At 41.1% G+C, this 16,838-nt stretch overlaps 1 protein-coding gene across 1 annotated transcript; it reads right to left on the reverse strand.

Moving 5' to 3' along the window:
- Positions 1–11,287: 11,287 nt before the first annotated feature.
- LOC135933180 (glutathione S-transferase A-like) lies at positions 11,288–14,265 on the reverse strand. Its single transcript, XM_065471168.1, has 6 exons — positions 14,098–14,265; positions 13,947–14,012; positions 13,649–13,754; positions 12,277–12,395; positions 11,598–11,683; positions 11,288–11,492 (listed from the first exon to the last, which is right to left on the reverse strand). The coding sequence occupies exons 1-6, from the start codon at positions 14,263–14,265 to the stop codon at positions 11,363–11,365; spliced, it is 675 nt and encodes a 224-aa protein (XP_065327240.1). The 3' UTR covers positions 11,288–11,362.
- Positions 14,266–16,838: the final 2,573 nt, after the last annotated feature.

A 16,838-nucleotide genomic window follows, 5' to 3' on the forward strand; every position in this document is an offset into this window, starting at 1 on the left:
CAGGGCTAACACGCAGAGACAGACAACTCACATTCCCACCTATGGGTTCTTTAAATAAATAAATAAATTAGGGCAGATGAACAACCGTTGATACCAGGCAACTATAAAATGTATATCTTGGCCCCAATGAGACTATTAACTCTTGCAGCACCGGGTGTTCGTAATTTTGGTTCAAGTGAATTGATAAACTTTTTGAAGGCAATTGACTCACACAGTTATGTAGATATCCCAGTCCTGTTGTCTCGGGATGTATCACGCTGCCTTGCCTGGGGTTAGCTTCTGTTTTCTGGGGATGAGGGTTGAGTGTGCTCCCTTACCTTCTCAAGGTAAGCTAGCTTAGCCTTCTTGTGTGAGCTTTTCAAGTGCACTTTAAGGTTTGTGGGATTTTTTTCCCTTTAGAAATGTCCCTCATAATTTGTCTCTTTCCACTACAAGACACTTGCTTTATCCAAAACACAGTCATATTCAAAGTAATCCCAAATTGGACTCTGGCGCTTTCTCCAGACTTTTCCTGACATGATTCTGCGCGTGGACGGAGCAGCAACACAGACGACTCGACTAACGTACTTGCCACCTGCTGGCACAATGAGACACAGCAAGAAAAAAATCTGGAAACTAAACTTCATTTTCACCCTTGACTATTGTATGACACACACATCAACGAAAACTAAACACATTTTTGCTATAAATTCAGTTAATTTTAGTTAGTTTTGTGAACACTCATTACAGTTATAGTTAGTTTTCCTTTTTTTGTTTTTATTTCCGTTAACGAAAATGTTTTTTCACTTCTAGTTTTCGTTATTTCGTTAGTTTTCGTTAACGATAATAACCTTGGGGTGGAGCCTCCACTCCAAATCCAAATCCAATTTTTTTATGTAGCACATTTAAAAACAGCAAGGTTTGCCCAAAGTGCTGTACAGAAACAAAAGGGTAAAATACAAGATAAAACCACTGACTTTCACATAAAAACATAATAAAACACATAATAAACATATCAACTCACACCAGTCTGAACGCTATCAAAAAAAGGTGTGTTTTCAAAAGCAACTTAAAAACAGGAAACAAAGATGCCTGTCTAATATTTAAAGGCAGCGTATTCCAAAGTTTGGGGGCCATAATTGAAAAGGCTCGTTCTCCTCTACATTTTAGTCTTGATTTTGGGACAACCAACAGCAGCTGGTCAGCTGATCTGAGGGTGCGTGAAGGAATATAAGGCTAAAGTAACTTGGAAAGGTATGGGGAAGCAAGACCATTTAGGCATTTATAAACCAGCATTAGGACTTCAAAATTAAGTCTGTCACAAACAGTAAGCCAATGAAGAGAAGACGGGATAGGTGTTACATGTTCATGCCTGTGGGTACCAGTCAAGAGGCGGGCAGCAGCATTTTGAACAAGCTGAAGACGTGGAAGAGACACTTGGCTGACTCCAAAATAAAGTGCATTACAGTAGTCAAACCGTGTTGAAATAAAAGGCATGTATTACCATCTCAATGTCACATCTTGACAAAACTGGCTATTTGCCTCAACTGGAAAAAGCTTTTTTGCAACACAGAACTAATATGTTTGTTCAATTTAAAATCCGAGTCCATAATGACTCCCAAATTTGTCACATGCTGTTTGATATAAGACCCTAGCCAACCACAATTTCCAAGTGGGTTGCATGAAATATTATTAGGTGTAAGTACAAGTTCAGAGCCATCCAAGCTTTGACATTTTCAAGGTAGTTCAAAAGGATTTGGATGGAGCCTGGGCCATTCGGTGCTAAAGGCAAATAAGTTTGGCAGTCGTCTGCATAGCAGTGAAAGGATATTTCGTGTTTTCTAAAAATAGACCCCAAAGGGAGCAGGTATAATGAAAAAAGAAGAGGGCCAAGGACTGAGCCCTGGGGCACCCCACAAGGAAGGGGGGCTGAGGTGGACTCAAAATTTTCAACTTTAACACTAAACGTTCTGCCACTCAAATATGAATGAAGCCAATCCAGTGCTGCACCTTTGATGCCAACCAGGTGTTCCAAACGAGAGATAAGAATATTGTGGTCAACAGTATCAAATGCTGCAGTAAGATCTAAAAGCACAAGGATCACAGGACTTCCACAATCACTAGCTAAAAAGATATCATTAAAAACACGTGAAAGTGCTGTTTCAATGGAGTGTAGATGTTTAAAACCAGACTGAAAAACTTCCATGATACCATTAGCATCTAAGAACGTGTTCAGTTGGGTTAAAACTATTTTTTCCAACAACTTTGAAAGGAATGGAAGTCTTGAAATGGGTCTAAAATTTGAGCAAACTAAAGGGTCAGGGCCAGGTTTTTTTTTTTAATAAAGGGTTTACAATTGCATGTTTAAAACCATCAGGAACCACACTGGACGTAATACTGCTATTTATAATAGCAAGGACTGAGGTTCCAATTGAAGGGACAATCTCTTTAAAGAGCCATGCAGGGATAACATCCACGGGAGAACCAGAAGGTTTAATTTGTCTAACCATCTCGTTAAGAAGTGTAATTGAGATGGGTTCAAACTGGTATAAGGCAGCTGAACAGGGACTAAACGTGGATGGGTCATATGTAGGAGGTAGTATTGCTGACCTGATGGACCGTAGTTTCCCGGTGGAGACCCCGGGAAACTACCACCTTGGTCTGGTGGGAGTGCTGTGGACACAGGCTGAGGCTTAGAAGGTGACACTGGACTGGTCTCATGTGCAGGAGTGCCAACGGGACCACCTACACCGTTGCAGCCATCAGCCCATGAGGCCCCACAGGCCCCAGCTCACCCGAGAGTGGAAGCTGAAGTGGTTCAGGGATGTCCTGAGGACCCGCTGCCATTCTGCCGTGAGGGGAACCGAAGCCCTGACGGAGTCCAGGGACATGCCCAGGAAAGCTGTGATTTGGGGTGGTTCCAGCCTGCACTTCTTGAGATTCAGGCAGAGCCGCAGAGCCTGAACATGGGAAACCAGGAGGGCATCATGGCTGTGGCACTGTTCTGCTGACGAGGCACCTACCAGCCAGTCATCCAGATAATCCAGAATTCTGAGGCCCCGCAGCCCCATAGGAGCTAGGGCCCTGTCTATGCACCTGTTGAAGGTCCGGGGTGCCAGGGAGATCCCGAAAGGGGAGGACCCTGAACTCGAAAATCTGCCCCTTGAACCCGAATCTGAGGAACCCCCAGTGTCCATGCCAGATAGGGATCTGGAAGTAGGTGTCCTTGTGGCAAACCAATCCCCCATATTGATGGCTTGATGCACCCTGGGGGCCGTCAACATCTTGCATTTCAGGGGCTGAAGATAACAATTGAGGCCCCTGAGGCTAGAATAGGACGAAGATCCCCGTCCTGCTTGATGATCCCCGTCCTGCTTGGGGACCAGGAAGCAGCGGGATTATGTATGTTTTTGCATTTTCAATGAGGACATTGCACAATTGCGTTAACGATAAAATTCTTATAATTGTGCTGCCGTGTCACTTTCATGAGAAAATCCGATCAGTGGCAAAGCCATCAGATGTTTTGTAGAAACTGCTGTTGCATTTTGCAGTAATCATTCATAATAGCCATTTCTTTTCTCGCCCACTCTTTATATTTGCTTATGCAGGCATTAGAAGAATTACATTATAGGCATTCATATGCAACAACACTATTATGCCCTTAGCTCATCAAAATCAATCAATAAAACCCTCGAATGATTATTGAAGTTACTATTATTAAAGCTAACAATAATTTCAGTGGTGTTGTGCTGCAAAAATATAAACAGGCTTGCTTCAGCAGAAACGCTTGAATAGCCTAACTTTATAGTTGTCACAGTCTGACTGAGGCAGACTGTATGTGTTGCGAAAAATGACTCAAATGCAGACCCAAACAGAATGTGAAACGTGATGTGGATTAACAGAAAAATGAGCAGTTTATTAAGGCTGGCAAAATAAATACAAACAAAGGGCATGGGTGAAACTAAACAATAACCTAAAGTGGGTGAACTAAAACAAAAACATGAAAAAACCTTAAACATGGTGAAATGACATGGATATCTGAAGACGCGACGTGGGCGAGCAGACGACCTGACAACGAATGACTGAAAACACACGGACTAAGTACACACAGGAGGCTAACAAGGGAAGTGGGAACACATGGACAAACAGCTGACACACATGAACATAACAGCATCACAAGGGGAGCGTAAAACTAAACACATAGAACACAGGACCTCTTCAAAATTAAACAGGAAACATAATGAAATGCAGACATAACAACATGAACTTGACAACAAAAGACATGGGCTGTATCCCAATTCAGGGTCTGCAGCCTTAAAGGCCGCATTTTAAGGCCGATTACGTCACAGCGACGCGACGAAGGCTGTCCCAATTCGAAGGCTGCTCGAAATGCGGCCCTCAAATGCGTCCTTCATTTCCCTGAATTTTAAGGCTGTGGCGGTGTAGACTTCGTGGCCCAACATATCCCAGTATGCATAGCGTGGCGGTGGGTGTGGATAATTTTGCCGAAAAAAAAACGGCGGATGAGGGGCGCCCGAAGAGTAAACTTTAAGTAAGTACTGAATATTATGTCACTTATTTATGTGCAAATGTTTAATAATGAAGAACATTAAAACATTACTGTTGGCCACATGTCGGCAAAGTTATGTGACATTAGTGATGTTTGTACTAACTTGGTTTTAAAGCCTTTACTTTAAAATATACGCCGTTCAATAGCTGACCTTAATCTTACAGAGAATGATCAAAGCTCATGAAACAAACAAACACATGAACAAAAGATTTTCTCCTTCATTTCTGTCAAACAATGCTGTATGAAACGTTTCCAGCTGTTAGTATCATGGTTGCTAGGCAACCTGGGCAGCGCGATGGAGGCTAGACCGTCCCATTTCACAAGCCTCGCACTCAAGGTTATTATCGTTAACTAAAACTAACGAAATAACGAAAACTAGAAGTGAAAAAACATTTTCGTTAACGGAAATAAAAACAAAAAAAGGAAAACTAACTAAAACTGTAATGAGTGTTCACAAAACTAACTAAAATTAACTGAATTTATAGCAAAAATATGTTTAGTTTTCGTTGATGTGTGTGTGTCATACAATAGTCAAGGGTAAAAAAGAAGTTTAGTTTCCAGATTTTTTTCTTGCTGTGTCTCATTGTGCCAGCAGGTGGCAAGTACGTTAGTCGAGTCGTCTGTGTTGCTGCTCCGTCCACGCGCAGAATCATGTCAGGAAAAGTCTGGAGAAAGCGCCAGAGTCCAATTTGGGATTACTTTGAATATGACTGTGTTTTGGATAAAGCAAGTGTCTTGTAGTGGAAAGAGACAAATTATGAGGGACATTTCTAAAGGGAAAAAAATCCCACAAACCTTAAAGTGCACTTGAAAAGCTCACACAAGAAGGCTAAGCTAGCTTACCTTGAGAAGGTAAGGGAGCACACTCAACCCTCATCCCCAGAAACAGAAGCTAACACCAGGCAAGGCAGCGTGATACATCCCGAGACAACAGGACTGGGATATCTACATAACTGTGTGAGTCAATTGCCTTCAAAAAGTTTATCAATTCACTTGAACCAAAATTACGAACGCCCGGTGCTGCAAGAGTTAATAGTCTCATTGGGGCCAAGATATACATTTTATAGTTGCCTGGTATCAATGGTTGTTCATCTGCCTTTATTTATTTATTTATTTATTTAAAGAACCCATAGGTGGGAATGTGAGTTGTCTGTCTCTGTGTGTTAGCCCTGCGACAGACAGGCGACCTGTCCAGGGTGCAGGGTATGGTAGCTGGAATAGCAACATACCCAAGGATAAGCAGAAGAGAATGACTGATATGATGAAACTGGGATTTTGTTACACTTAATTATTGCAAACACAACTAAAACTATAACTGAAACTAATCAAAACTAAACTGAAACTAAGGATTTTCAAAAAAATAAAAACTAAACTAAACTAGCAAACAATTGGTAAAAACTAATTAAAACTGATATAAAATTGAAAATCTGAAGTCAAAACTAAATAAAAATAAAAACTAATGAAAATTGCAAAACTATTAAAACCCTGCTCCACCCGCAGGTGGTCGACATAATGTTGATGCAGAAATCTATAAATATCATGTACTTCAATATAAAGACTCCATCAACCAGGCCAAACAAAGCTTCTACTCTGGTATTATCACTTCTTGTGAGGGTAACTCCAGGACTCTGTTTTCACTTCTCAACAAACTTCTTCAGCCCCCCAACGTTTTACCACCACACTTTTATTCTTCTGAAACCTGTAATTCCTTGATGCTGTTCTTCACTGCAAAAATTAATAACATTCACCAGCAACTCAGTTCGAATGTTGTGTCTATCCCCTCTCCAGAACCTTTATTCCATTTTGAACCCTTTTCCATCTTTCGTCTTCCTGATTTATCTAATATTTCTGAGTAAATCATATAAATCAAAGCCCGCCACATATCATCTTGATCCTATGCCTGCAGTGCTTGTAAAATCCTGCCTCTCTTCCCTACTCCCACTCATCTCTGGTATCATTCACTCTTCACTCACCACCAGCATCGTTCCCTCCTTATTCAAGATAACTTCAGTCACTCCAATACTGAAAAAACCTTCCTTAGATCCTAACAACTTTAACAACCTCAGTCCGATTTCTAATCTAACCTTCATTTCTAAAATACTCGAAACCTGGTTAATAATAACATCTATGAGAGATTTCAATATGGTTTTCGCTCATGTCACAGTACAGAAACTGCTTTACTTAAAGTCACTAATTATGTTTTACTCGAAGCTGACTCTGGTCTTCTCAACATGCTCAGCCTTCGAAACCATCTCTCACTCCATTCTTCTAAGCAGACTTTCCTGTCTTGGTACTCGACTCAAATCATTTCGCTCTCGTCTATTCCCAGACTCTTCTGGTGTACCCCAAGGTTCAGTCTTAGGCCCTCTTCTCTTCATAATTTAAATGCTCTGTCTTGGTACCATTTTCCATAAATTTGATCTTCATTTTCACGGTTTTGCCGATGACACCCAGTTATATCTCTCCTGCAGGCCTGATTCCACCCTCCCACCTTCTTCTCTTACAGAATGCTTATCCAAATTAAAATCCTGGTTCAGCTCTAATTTCCTTAAGCTTAATGAGGATAAAACTGAAATCCTCCTTATTGGCACAAAATCCAACCTACTGAAGGCAAATCACCTTGCTCCTCCCTACCTTTCTGACCTGTTAAGCACTATCTCGTCTGCCCGCTCACCTCTATCCTCTTCTTCTATCCAGCTTGCTGTGCCTTCTTTCCACCTCACCACCATGGGAAGCAGACCCTTCAGCTGATTCATGTTGCCCTCCTGGTTTCAGTGCTCACCCGAGAGTGGAGGCTGCTCCCAGACTGTGGAACTCTCTACCCCCAGATATAGGAAAACATTGATTCTCTCCCCCAGTTTAAAACCCGTCTATTCAAATCTGCATATTCACTGTGAACCTATTGTTTGTTTATTTCATCTTGTGCTTTTGTTTTCTTATTTTTCTTCATTGTCATTGTTCTATTATGTGTTTTATTCTATTGTTAAGTGTCCTTGGGTGACTTAATAGGTGCTATCAAATAAAATGTATTATTATTATTATTATTATAATCTGGGAGGGCAGAGGTCAATCTCATTGTCTCCAGGAACTCGACTCACTGCCATCTGTTCTTGTCCCTGAAGGCCGACGACCCCCCTCTGGGGTGGGATGCCCTGGCGCATGCCTGGCCTAGGGCCCTCCTGTATGCCTTCCCTCCTTTCTCCCTACTACACTCATTCCTCCGCCGAGTTCAGACCGAGGAGGTGCGGTTGGTCCTGGTTCAATTCAATTCAATTTTATTTATATAGCGCCAAATCACAACAAAAGTCGCCTCAAGGCGCTTTATATTGTACAGTAGATAGCACAATATTAAATACAGAGAAAAACCCAACAATCATATCATATGACCCCCTATGAGCAAGCACTTTGGCGACAGTGGGAAGGAAAAACTCCCTTTTAACAGGAAGAAACCTCCGGCAGAACCAGGCTCAGGGAGGGGCGGCCATCTGCTGCGACCGGTTGGGGTGAAAGAAGGAAAACAGGATAAAGACATGCTGTGGAAGAGAGACAGAGGTTAATAACAGATATGATTCGATGCAGAGAGGTCTATTAACACATAGTGAGTGAGAAGGTGACTGGAAAGGAAAAAACTCGATGCATCATGGGAATCCCCGGCAGTCTACGTCTATTGCAGCATAACTAAGGGAGGATTCAGGGTCACCTGGTCCAGCCCTAACTATATGCTTTAGCAAAAAGGAAAGTTTTAAGCCTAATCTTGAAAGTAGAGATAGTGTCTGTCTCCCGAATCCAAACTGGAAGCTGGTTCCACAGAAGAGGGGCCTGAAAACTGAAGGCTCTCCCTCCCATTCTACTTTTAAATACCCTAGGGACAACAAGTAGGCCTGCAGAGCGAGAGCGAAGTGCTCTAATAGGGTGATATGGTACTACAAGGTCATTAAGATAAGATGGGGCCTGATTATTTAAGACCTTGTAAGTGAGGAGCAGGATTTTGAATTCAATTCTGGATTTAACAGGAAGCCAATGAAGGGAAGCCAAAACAGGAGAAATATGCTCTCTCTTCCTAGTCCCTGTCAGTACTCTTGCTGCAGCATTTTGGATTAGCTGAAGACTTTTCAGCGAGTTTTTAGGACATCCTGATAATAAAGAATTACAGTAGTCCAGCCTGGAAGTAATGAAGGCATGAACTAGTTTTTCAGCGTCACTCTGAGACAGGATATTTCTAATTTTAGAGATGTTGCGCAAATGGAAGAAAGCAGTCTTGCATATTTGTTTAATATGTGCCTTGAAGGACATGTCCTGGTCAAAAATGACTCCAAGGTTCCTCACAGCATTACTGGAGGCCAAGGTAATGCCATCCAGAGTAAGAATCTGGTTAGATACCATATTTCTAAGATTTTCAGGGCCGAGTACAATAACCTCAGTTTTATCTGAATTAAGAAGCAGAAAGTTAGCGGCCATCCAGCTCTTTATGTCTTTAAGACATTCCTGCAGTTTAACTAATTGGTGTGTGTTACCTGGCTTCATGGATAGATAGAGCTGCGTGTCATCTGCATAGCAGTGAAAATTTATGCTATGTCTTCTAATGATGCTGCCTAGGGGAAGCATGTATAATGTAAACAGAATTGGTCCTAGCACTGAACCCTGAGGAACACCATAATAGACCTTAGTGTGTGAAGAGGACTCTTCATTTACTTGAACAAATTGGAGTCTATTAGATAGATATGATACAAACCACTGCAGTGCAGTACCTGTAATACCTACAGCATGTTCCAATCGCTCTAATAGGATATTATGATCAACAGTATCGAACGCTGCACTAAGGTCTAGCAGGACAAGCACAGAGATGAGTCCACTGTCAGAGGCCATAAGAAGATCATTTGTAACCTTCACTAAAGCTGTTTCTGTGCTGTGATGAGCTCTGAAACCTGACTGAAACTCTTCAAATAAGCCATTCCTCTGCAGATGATCTGTTAGCTGTTTGACAACTACTCTTTCAAGGATTTTTGATATGAAAGGAAGGTTGGAGATTGGCCTATAATTAGCTAAGACTGCTGGGTCTAGAGATTGCTTTTTAAGTAAGGGTTTAACTACAGCCACCTTGAAGGCCTGTGGTACATAGCCAATTATTAGAGATAGGTTGATTATATTTAAGATTGAAGAATTAATTAATGGCAGGACTTCTTTAAGCAGTGTTGTAGGAATGGGGTCTAAAAGACACGTTGATGGTTTGGAGGAATTAATTATTGAAGTTAACTCAGAAAGATCGATTGGAGAAAAAGAGTCTAACTTAACATCAATGGTACTAAAAGTAGCTGTAGATAATATTACATCTGTGGGATGATTATTGGTAATTTTTTCTCTAATGATAAAAATTTTATTTCTGAAGAAGTTCATGAAGTCATTACTAGTTAATGTTAAAGGGATGGTTGGCTCAGTAGAGCTCTGACTTTTTGTCAGCCTGGCTACAGTGCTGAAGAGAAACCTGGGGCCCTTCTCTGGCCCCACAAGCCCTGGTTTTTGGCAATCATGCCCCTCCTAAATGGCATGCCCTGGGAGCTCCCAGTTCGGAGGGACCTCTTGTCCCAGGCGGGCGGGTCGTTCTTCCATCATTTTCCAGCAGGGATGTGGCTGACGGCCTGAACCCTGAAAGAGAGAGGCTGTGCGCTTTAGGACCTTCTGCATCGGTCATGAACGCCAAGCAGGAGTCTTGTGTACCATCCACGAGGGTTGCCTACTGCTATCACTGGGGACTGTTCACTTCCTGATGCGCTAACAGTGGTTAGCACTGTTGCCGCACAGCAAGAAGGTCCTGAGTTCAATTCCGCCATCAGGCCAGGGGCTTTCTCTCCAGATTCCTCCCACCGTCAAAAGACATGCACTTATAGACCATATAGGGGATAGGTTAATATACCACATCTTTGTTTGCTTGTTTTTTGTCCCCTGGGTTTTGTTGAACAGATTAGTGTCTTGTTTAATGTGAATCAGATGTCTTTACAAATCCATGCAGTGATTGCCCAAGTGTTGCTACTTAGAGACCAATAGGAAAGCTCAGCGTCAAAGGGTACAATGACAACAATTAAGGAAAGCTTTAAAGTTTTGATTTAGTGACCTCTCCTGTCAAAACTGCACAGGATGGATTTAATGTGGATGTCTCAAATTGGTGCTCTTACTGAAAATAGTCTTGATGGACTATGCTTGAAGCCTGTGGTAAAATATCAATATCCACAGTCAGATTTTGATTGTATCATTATTGTTGTTCTTATTATTATCATTATTATATTTGTAATATGCTCTTTGGTGGATTTTTGAATGAAATGTATACCTATATGACTATATACACTATATATCCATCTGCACTGAACATATACACTGTAACTTATTATTTAATGTAGAGTCGGACATACGTGACGTAGAGGTTTTGCTCATATGATACAGTGTATTAAACTCTATCCAAGAACTGTACTTTTTTCCAGAGGATTTTTTGAGTGCCTTCATTTTAATAGGATCTAAATAAGGTGGATCTCCACATCATTGGTGGGATAAGGTTATCATGATGGCTTCAAAATTTGCAACCAAAGGTCCCAACACAAATGAAACATGTTCCTGATATGAATATGAAAAACAGTTACTTCAGCTAATGAAGCTGATACAATAAAAACTGACTTTTTAATTTGTTTTGTTCATAACAATATGACAATCACATGTTCAGTCACACATGACTGGACTTCATATTGTACTGAAATACAAGGAATGGTAACAAATTAAAAACACAACAAGGAAAGATTAGCTTATCAGCTGATGAGCCTCTCAATCTCAGATGTCTTTAAAAATGTCCTGTCCAGGGGTGTCCTTGTAAAGTGGAGGCCAGGTGGCTTTGATGCTGGGTCTGTCCTTCAGATTTTTATGGTATTCTGACAGTTTGGGGTAACGTTTCTCACTTAGCCTACAGGAGAGATCAAAGTCAGTGTGAGTTCATCGCTGTTTATTATTCCATTCATTCATCTTGCCAAGCAGCTAAAAATCGGTCTTAGTAAAATAGCTTACTTACCCCATATGGAAGAGACGAGCAACGCTTGGATAAACAATCACATCAGCCATTGAAAAGCTCTTTCCCGCCAGGAAACCGCCTGGTGTCTAAGAGAAACACAAAATAAAGCGCTGTAAGGAGAAAACACTGCAGAACTCACATTATAATATTCCACAGTATCTCTTTAAATATAAAGATAAGTAAGATTTTAGATAAGATTTTTACACTAACAGCAGCTTTTCTATTGGCTGTTTAAATTTGGTTCAGACAGTCGGCCTGGCTTTGTCCAAATATCATCCAAACATGTCCTGCTGCTTTGTTTTTCTTTTTTAACTTTTGGTGTTTTTTTTCTAACCTTAACCCAGTTTTCTTAAGCGGCTTTAAAATCTGCCAGATTGTAGGAAGGTTTTTCCTGTGACTTGCCTGGTTAAAGAAAAGAGTCGCATCTCTGTAACACAGTGCAATAGGCTGTTTAGGTGTAAAGTACGTGATTTTACCTCAATCCTGCAAAGATTATGTTTGTGTCAAAACATAAACTTTACTCTAAAAATTTACTACTAAATTTATTCCCCGACTGTTTCTCCCACTACAAAGCAGTTGGAGCACAAAGCCAGAGCAACAAAGCTATGTAGCTATAAGTTTTGTGCGCTGGATGCTTGTTTAGCAGTAGAGTGTAAGTGCGTGCAGGTCATTCACATACCTTCTGCAGGTATCCCTCCCATATCTGCACCTCACCAGTCAGCGTCTCCTTGAGTCTCTTAAAGGCAGATTCGTGCCTCTCATTCTCTGGGACCCTCTGGTTGTACCTAAAAACATCCACTGCAAAATATCAGAAGAGACATTTCATGAAGATGGCCTCTTCCATCCACTTCCATCCTTTTGAATGTTTCGTATGTCTGTGAATTGCTGTGTAACATCAAGCTGTAGGCTGTAAAAGATTTCTTTGATAAACCCGATGGTTACTCATAAAACATTATGCTAGAGCTTATTATTGTGTGGGCGATATAAGATTTTTTCATATCACGATTCATTTCAGGCGATAACGATATATATCACGATATAAGCTAAATAACTATATTTGTAAGATTTAAATGTGCCGTTGCTCACCAGTAAAATGTGAAATAATCAGCAGCTTGTTTTGATTTAAATATTTATTTCCCATAATAAGTTCAACAGGGTAGATGTACTTAAGGAACATGAGACTTTTTCAGATAAATAAAGGCAAATATTGCAAACTACACAAAAGGCAGCCGCTAAAGCGTTTAAGTTTCAAAATAGAACAAACAAAACAGACTACTAAATTGTCAATTCCACTTAGAAACAAAATATTAATTCTAAAACTAAATCTTAGTTTGTTTTACAGAAGAACAGACAAAATTGACTAACTTTTGTCAATATCAAATAAACTGAGAACTAAAAGGAAATTCTCAATCTCTCCTTGTTGTAAAGCTTAGCTTTTCAAACAGTTACTTTAGTCTGACAAAAGCCGAATGACGAATTAGCGCTTTCAGTCAGAAATTGAGCATGCACCGGTTTATTGTATTTCCAGACTTGCTTTCGGCACAATTTACAGTGCGCGCTACTCTGTTTTTTGTCAGACTTGAAATAGCCGAAATACCTTCACACTACGGAACTTCTATGGCTCTTCCGTTCGACAATCTCCCCGGCATTGGAACCATCATCGGTTTTCTCTTCGGTAGCCTTCGGTCACGCTCTCGGTTGATTTTTCTCTAGTCGGCAAACTCATTTCCTTCATTACCCGGGCGGCACGGCGGCTGGCTGCTTCCCAAACAAATACACATGTGCGGCTTGGCGCTTGTGCTGTACGTAACAAGTCACGTGACGTGACTGCGGCTGTGATAGGTTCGGCTCTGCGCTACTTAATTTGGATTGGCTGTTCTTCTTTTTTTTTAAGAGGACAAGCCACACAGCTCTAATTGTATGGCATGTGTTTTGAACAACTCTGACCTCAGGAAGAGGTCAGAGTTTGGGGGATCAGACGTGAAAATGCAGGAACTCAAGAGTTATGTCTTTGTGGTTCAAAACCAGAGAGGAGATTTAAGCTAACATACCCATTTTCTGGTGAAGTGTGTTACCCTCAAAGGTACGCTGGAGCACCAGGGCTTTCTCGCTGGAGTTCACAGGGATCAGTTTGGTTCCCTGGGACATGTACTCACACTGTTGGTCAAGACAGGAAAACAGTAACTGTTATGAAAAGCAGCAAAACGCTTTAGTTTCTTTTACTCTGCAGTGTAGAGTGCATGTTTTTACAATGCACTGTTAAACAATCATGGTAAACCTAATAATCCCTCAACTTGACCTCCAACAATTTATCTCCTTGACAAGGCAGTACCTTGCCCGAGTTCTCACCTCCAGGAAGAAGCATGCACCGTAGGACTCGTTGATGATTTTGTCCCCACATTTGAAGGCAGGAAGCTTTAAGACAAATGGAAAAAAATATATAAATAAGTTCAAGTTTAAGCATTCAAAGTCCAGATTGAAACCTGTGATACAAGCCTACCTGTCCCCTGGGGTTTACATCCATGACTTCCTTTGACTTGTGCTCTCCTTTCTCAAAGGAGAGCAGTTTTTGGTTGTATCCCTGCAGTTTCTTCTCCTCCAGAGCGATCATTACCCGCCAGCAGGGGAGAGAGCCAGAGCCCCACCACAGAGTCATGTCCTTGGCCATGATTTCAGAGTGAACAGCTTAGTATGGCAGCTGAAATTACTGAAGGCTAAAGATGAGAAGACTGAAGCCACAGCAGGTGAAACTCCAGCCCTCCACATCCGGATTGGTGGATTTAGGTACCGTCCCATTTTGGTCTTCTGACAAGAGATCTCTTACCCTCTTACATCACAACCCCACAGTTTATATCACATGATAATGAAAGTCAGAAGATTTCTGCAGCAGCACAGTTAAAGTTATTGACTGTGATTTATATCTTAACCTGCTTGTATTCACAGGTGTGCAAAACTGTCGTTTTTATGGTGAAAAACGTTTGGAAAATCAAACAATAAATTTCACCTTCAGATCAAATCAAGTGCACAGAGTAAAGTGACAATGAGCGCTTTGCTGCTGTGCTCCTGTGCAGTTTGTTTGGATGTCATCATTCCTGCACGTTATTCCTGTGTGCTTCATTAATACGGTTGCATGTCAACAGTCACAACCTTGGTATCCATCTAATGTGCATATGTTAAACCCTTAAAGATCCTTCTTCATGCATTCATATGTTCTTACAAGTAATGCTGTTGATTTGTTGAAACTCACAGTGACTCGGCACTTTGTTTACACCCCCTGTACACACATACACACACATGCACACACAATTATGGCACATCTCTCACGTCCATCAATCACATTAGTTCTAAATGTGTCTATCAACTATTTAATATATCCTTATACTTGAGATACAGATTTCATCTTGGAATAAAATATACACAATACAACAATAGTTCCTTTGTGCCTCTTTCTCCAAGCCTTTGAATTCTTGTCAAAGTGCACTTGAACAATTGCCAATGCCAGCATAGCAGTGAAATAAACTGCAGTGGAAACAGACTGCACATTTATTGCGATCACTATCTCTGCTCTTCTGTGTCTGTTTCAGTGGACTGTTTCCTGAGTGAATGATTGCTAGAGGAAAGACATGCAAAACACGTGGTTTGAAGTCAACCAATTGAAGGCATAATAGTGTTATTGCACATGAATGCCTATAATGTAATTCTTCTAATGCCTGCACAAATGTAAAGAGTGGGCAAGAAAAGAAATGACTATTAATTCTACTGCAAAATGAATGCAAAAGCAGTTTCTGCACCACTGCAATGTAAGCAAAGGCCTGGCCACCCCTACAAAAAATCTGATGGTTTTGCCACTGTTTGGATTTTCTCATAAAAATTACACAGAGCACAATTATAAGAATTATATCGCAAACACGATTGTGATGTTCTCAGGGAAAATGCAAAAAACATACACCTTGTTTTAATCATACCATGATTAATTTTAAAATCTGCCGTAAGCCAGTCCATCACTGCAAGCCAGGGATGCATCCAGCGCCTCCTTCATTGCAAGCAAACACGTATAATTCCTTTCAGAGCATTTGCTGTAGTGATGTTCGATTCGTGAACGAATCGTTCAATACTCGAGAATCACTTTACTGACTCGTGAATCATGATTCACAAGCGCAACTGACTCACTGACTCATCCCTGTTGCTGTTAGCAAACTAATTCCATTAGTAGAAATATATCTAGCTTATAATTAAAATTGTGGGGAAATAAACAACAGCCAGTTTATTAACAAAAACATTCCTGCTCTGAACTGGAAGAAAAAACCCTGAGTAGAAGCTCACATCAAGACAATAGCTCCTCGGTTCACAGTAGCATCGCTCAGCTAGCATGCTAACAGCACATTTGAGGTACTCACCCCCTCCCTTGCTGTGCTGAATCATAGCATAAGCGAATCACTCAGGACTCGCTAACCCCCTTCCTCCTGGCTCACAGCTCAAACGAGTTGAACAAATCACTGAATCACTCACCCCCTCGCTGTGCTGAATCATAGCGTAAGGCGAATCACTCACCCCCTCCCTTCTGGCTCACAGCTCAAACGAGTTGAACGAATCACTGACTCACTGACTCACCCCCTCCCTTCCTGTTACGAATCACTCACTTGCTGTGTCCAAATTCATGGGTTGCATCCTCCTGAGGACCCGGCCTTCGCGGTCTACGTGGGCCGGGTCCTCAGGAGGTCGGGTAGGCCGGAAGTAAACGGCTGTGAAATTGGACGGTCTAGCCTTCTCGATCTACTCCCGCCCTTAATTCAGAGTATTTCCGGTCGTCAGCGCCACGGCACGAAAATCGAAAATGGACCCCGAAATCTTGCTCCGTTTTTTGTGTTCATTTTTAATTATCAACGAACTAAAAAAAACTGTGTCGCGGTCGTCATCGCCGGCACGTTTTGTACTCCAGGCTCATCAGAGAAAATCATATCCAGGTAAAACTATTAATCTAGACGCATTTAGGAATTACTTAGCTAGTTTTATGGATAATTTCAGTGACTGAATGACGGCGGTCATTCAAAATATATGAACAAAATCTCTTAGAAAATGTTCTTCTATAAGTTTACATTTATTTTCAATTATTCATATGATCTGTTACTTATTTTTGTACATAAAATTGCAGTAAAATTGTCAGAAAGCTGAAAACAGGGTTATTTTTGAGTTCACAAAAAAGCTTAGCTAAACAGATGAAATGTATAAAATGTTATTTCT

The sequence above is a fragment of the Pelmatolapia mariae genome, linkage group LG22 (genome assembly GCF_036321145.2).
Source record: "Pelmatolapia mariae isolate MD_Pm_ZW linkage group LG22, Pm_UMD_F_2, whole genome shotgun sequence".
Taxonomy (NCBI): Eukaryota; Metazoa; Chordata; class Actinopteri; order Cichliformes; family Cichlidae; genus Pelmatolapia; species Pelmatolapia mariae.

Coding starts and splice junctions, on each gene's coding strand:
- LOC135933180 (XM_065471168.1), bottom strand. CDS start 14,265: ATGGCCAAGGACATGACTCTGTGGTGGGGCTCTGGCTCTCTCCCCTGC. Junction 12,396..13,648: donor CACACTTCACCAGAAAATGG/GTATGTTAGCTT, acceptor GATATTTTGCAG/TGGATGTTTTTAGGTACAAC. Junction 11,684..12,276: donor GGGAGGGATACCTGCAGAAG/GTATGTGAATGA, acceptor TGTTTCTCTTAG/ACACCAGGCGGTTTCCTGGC.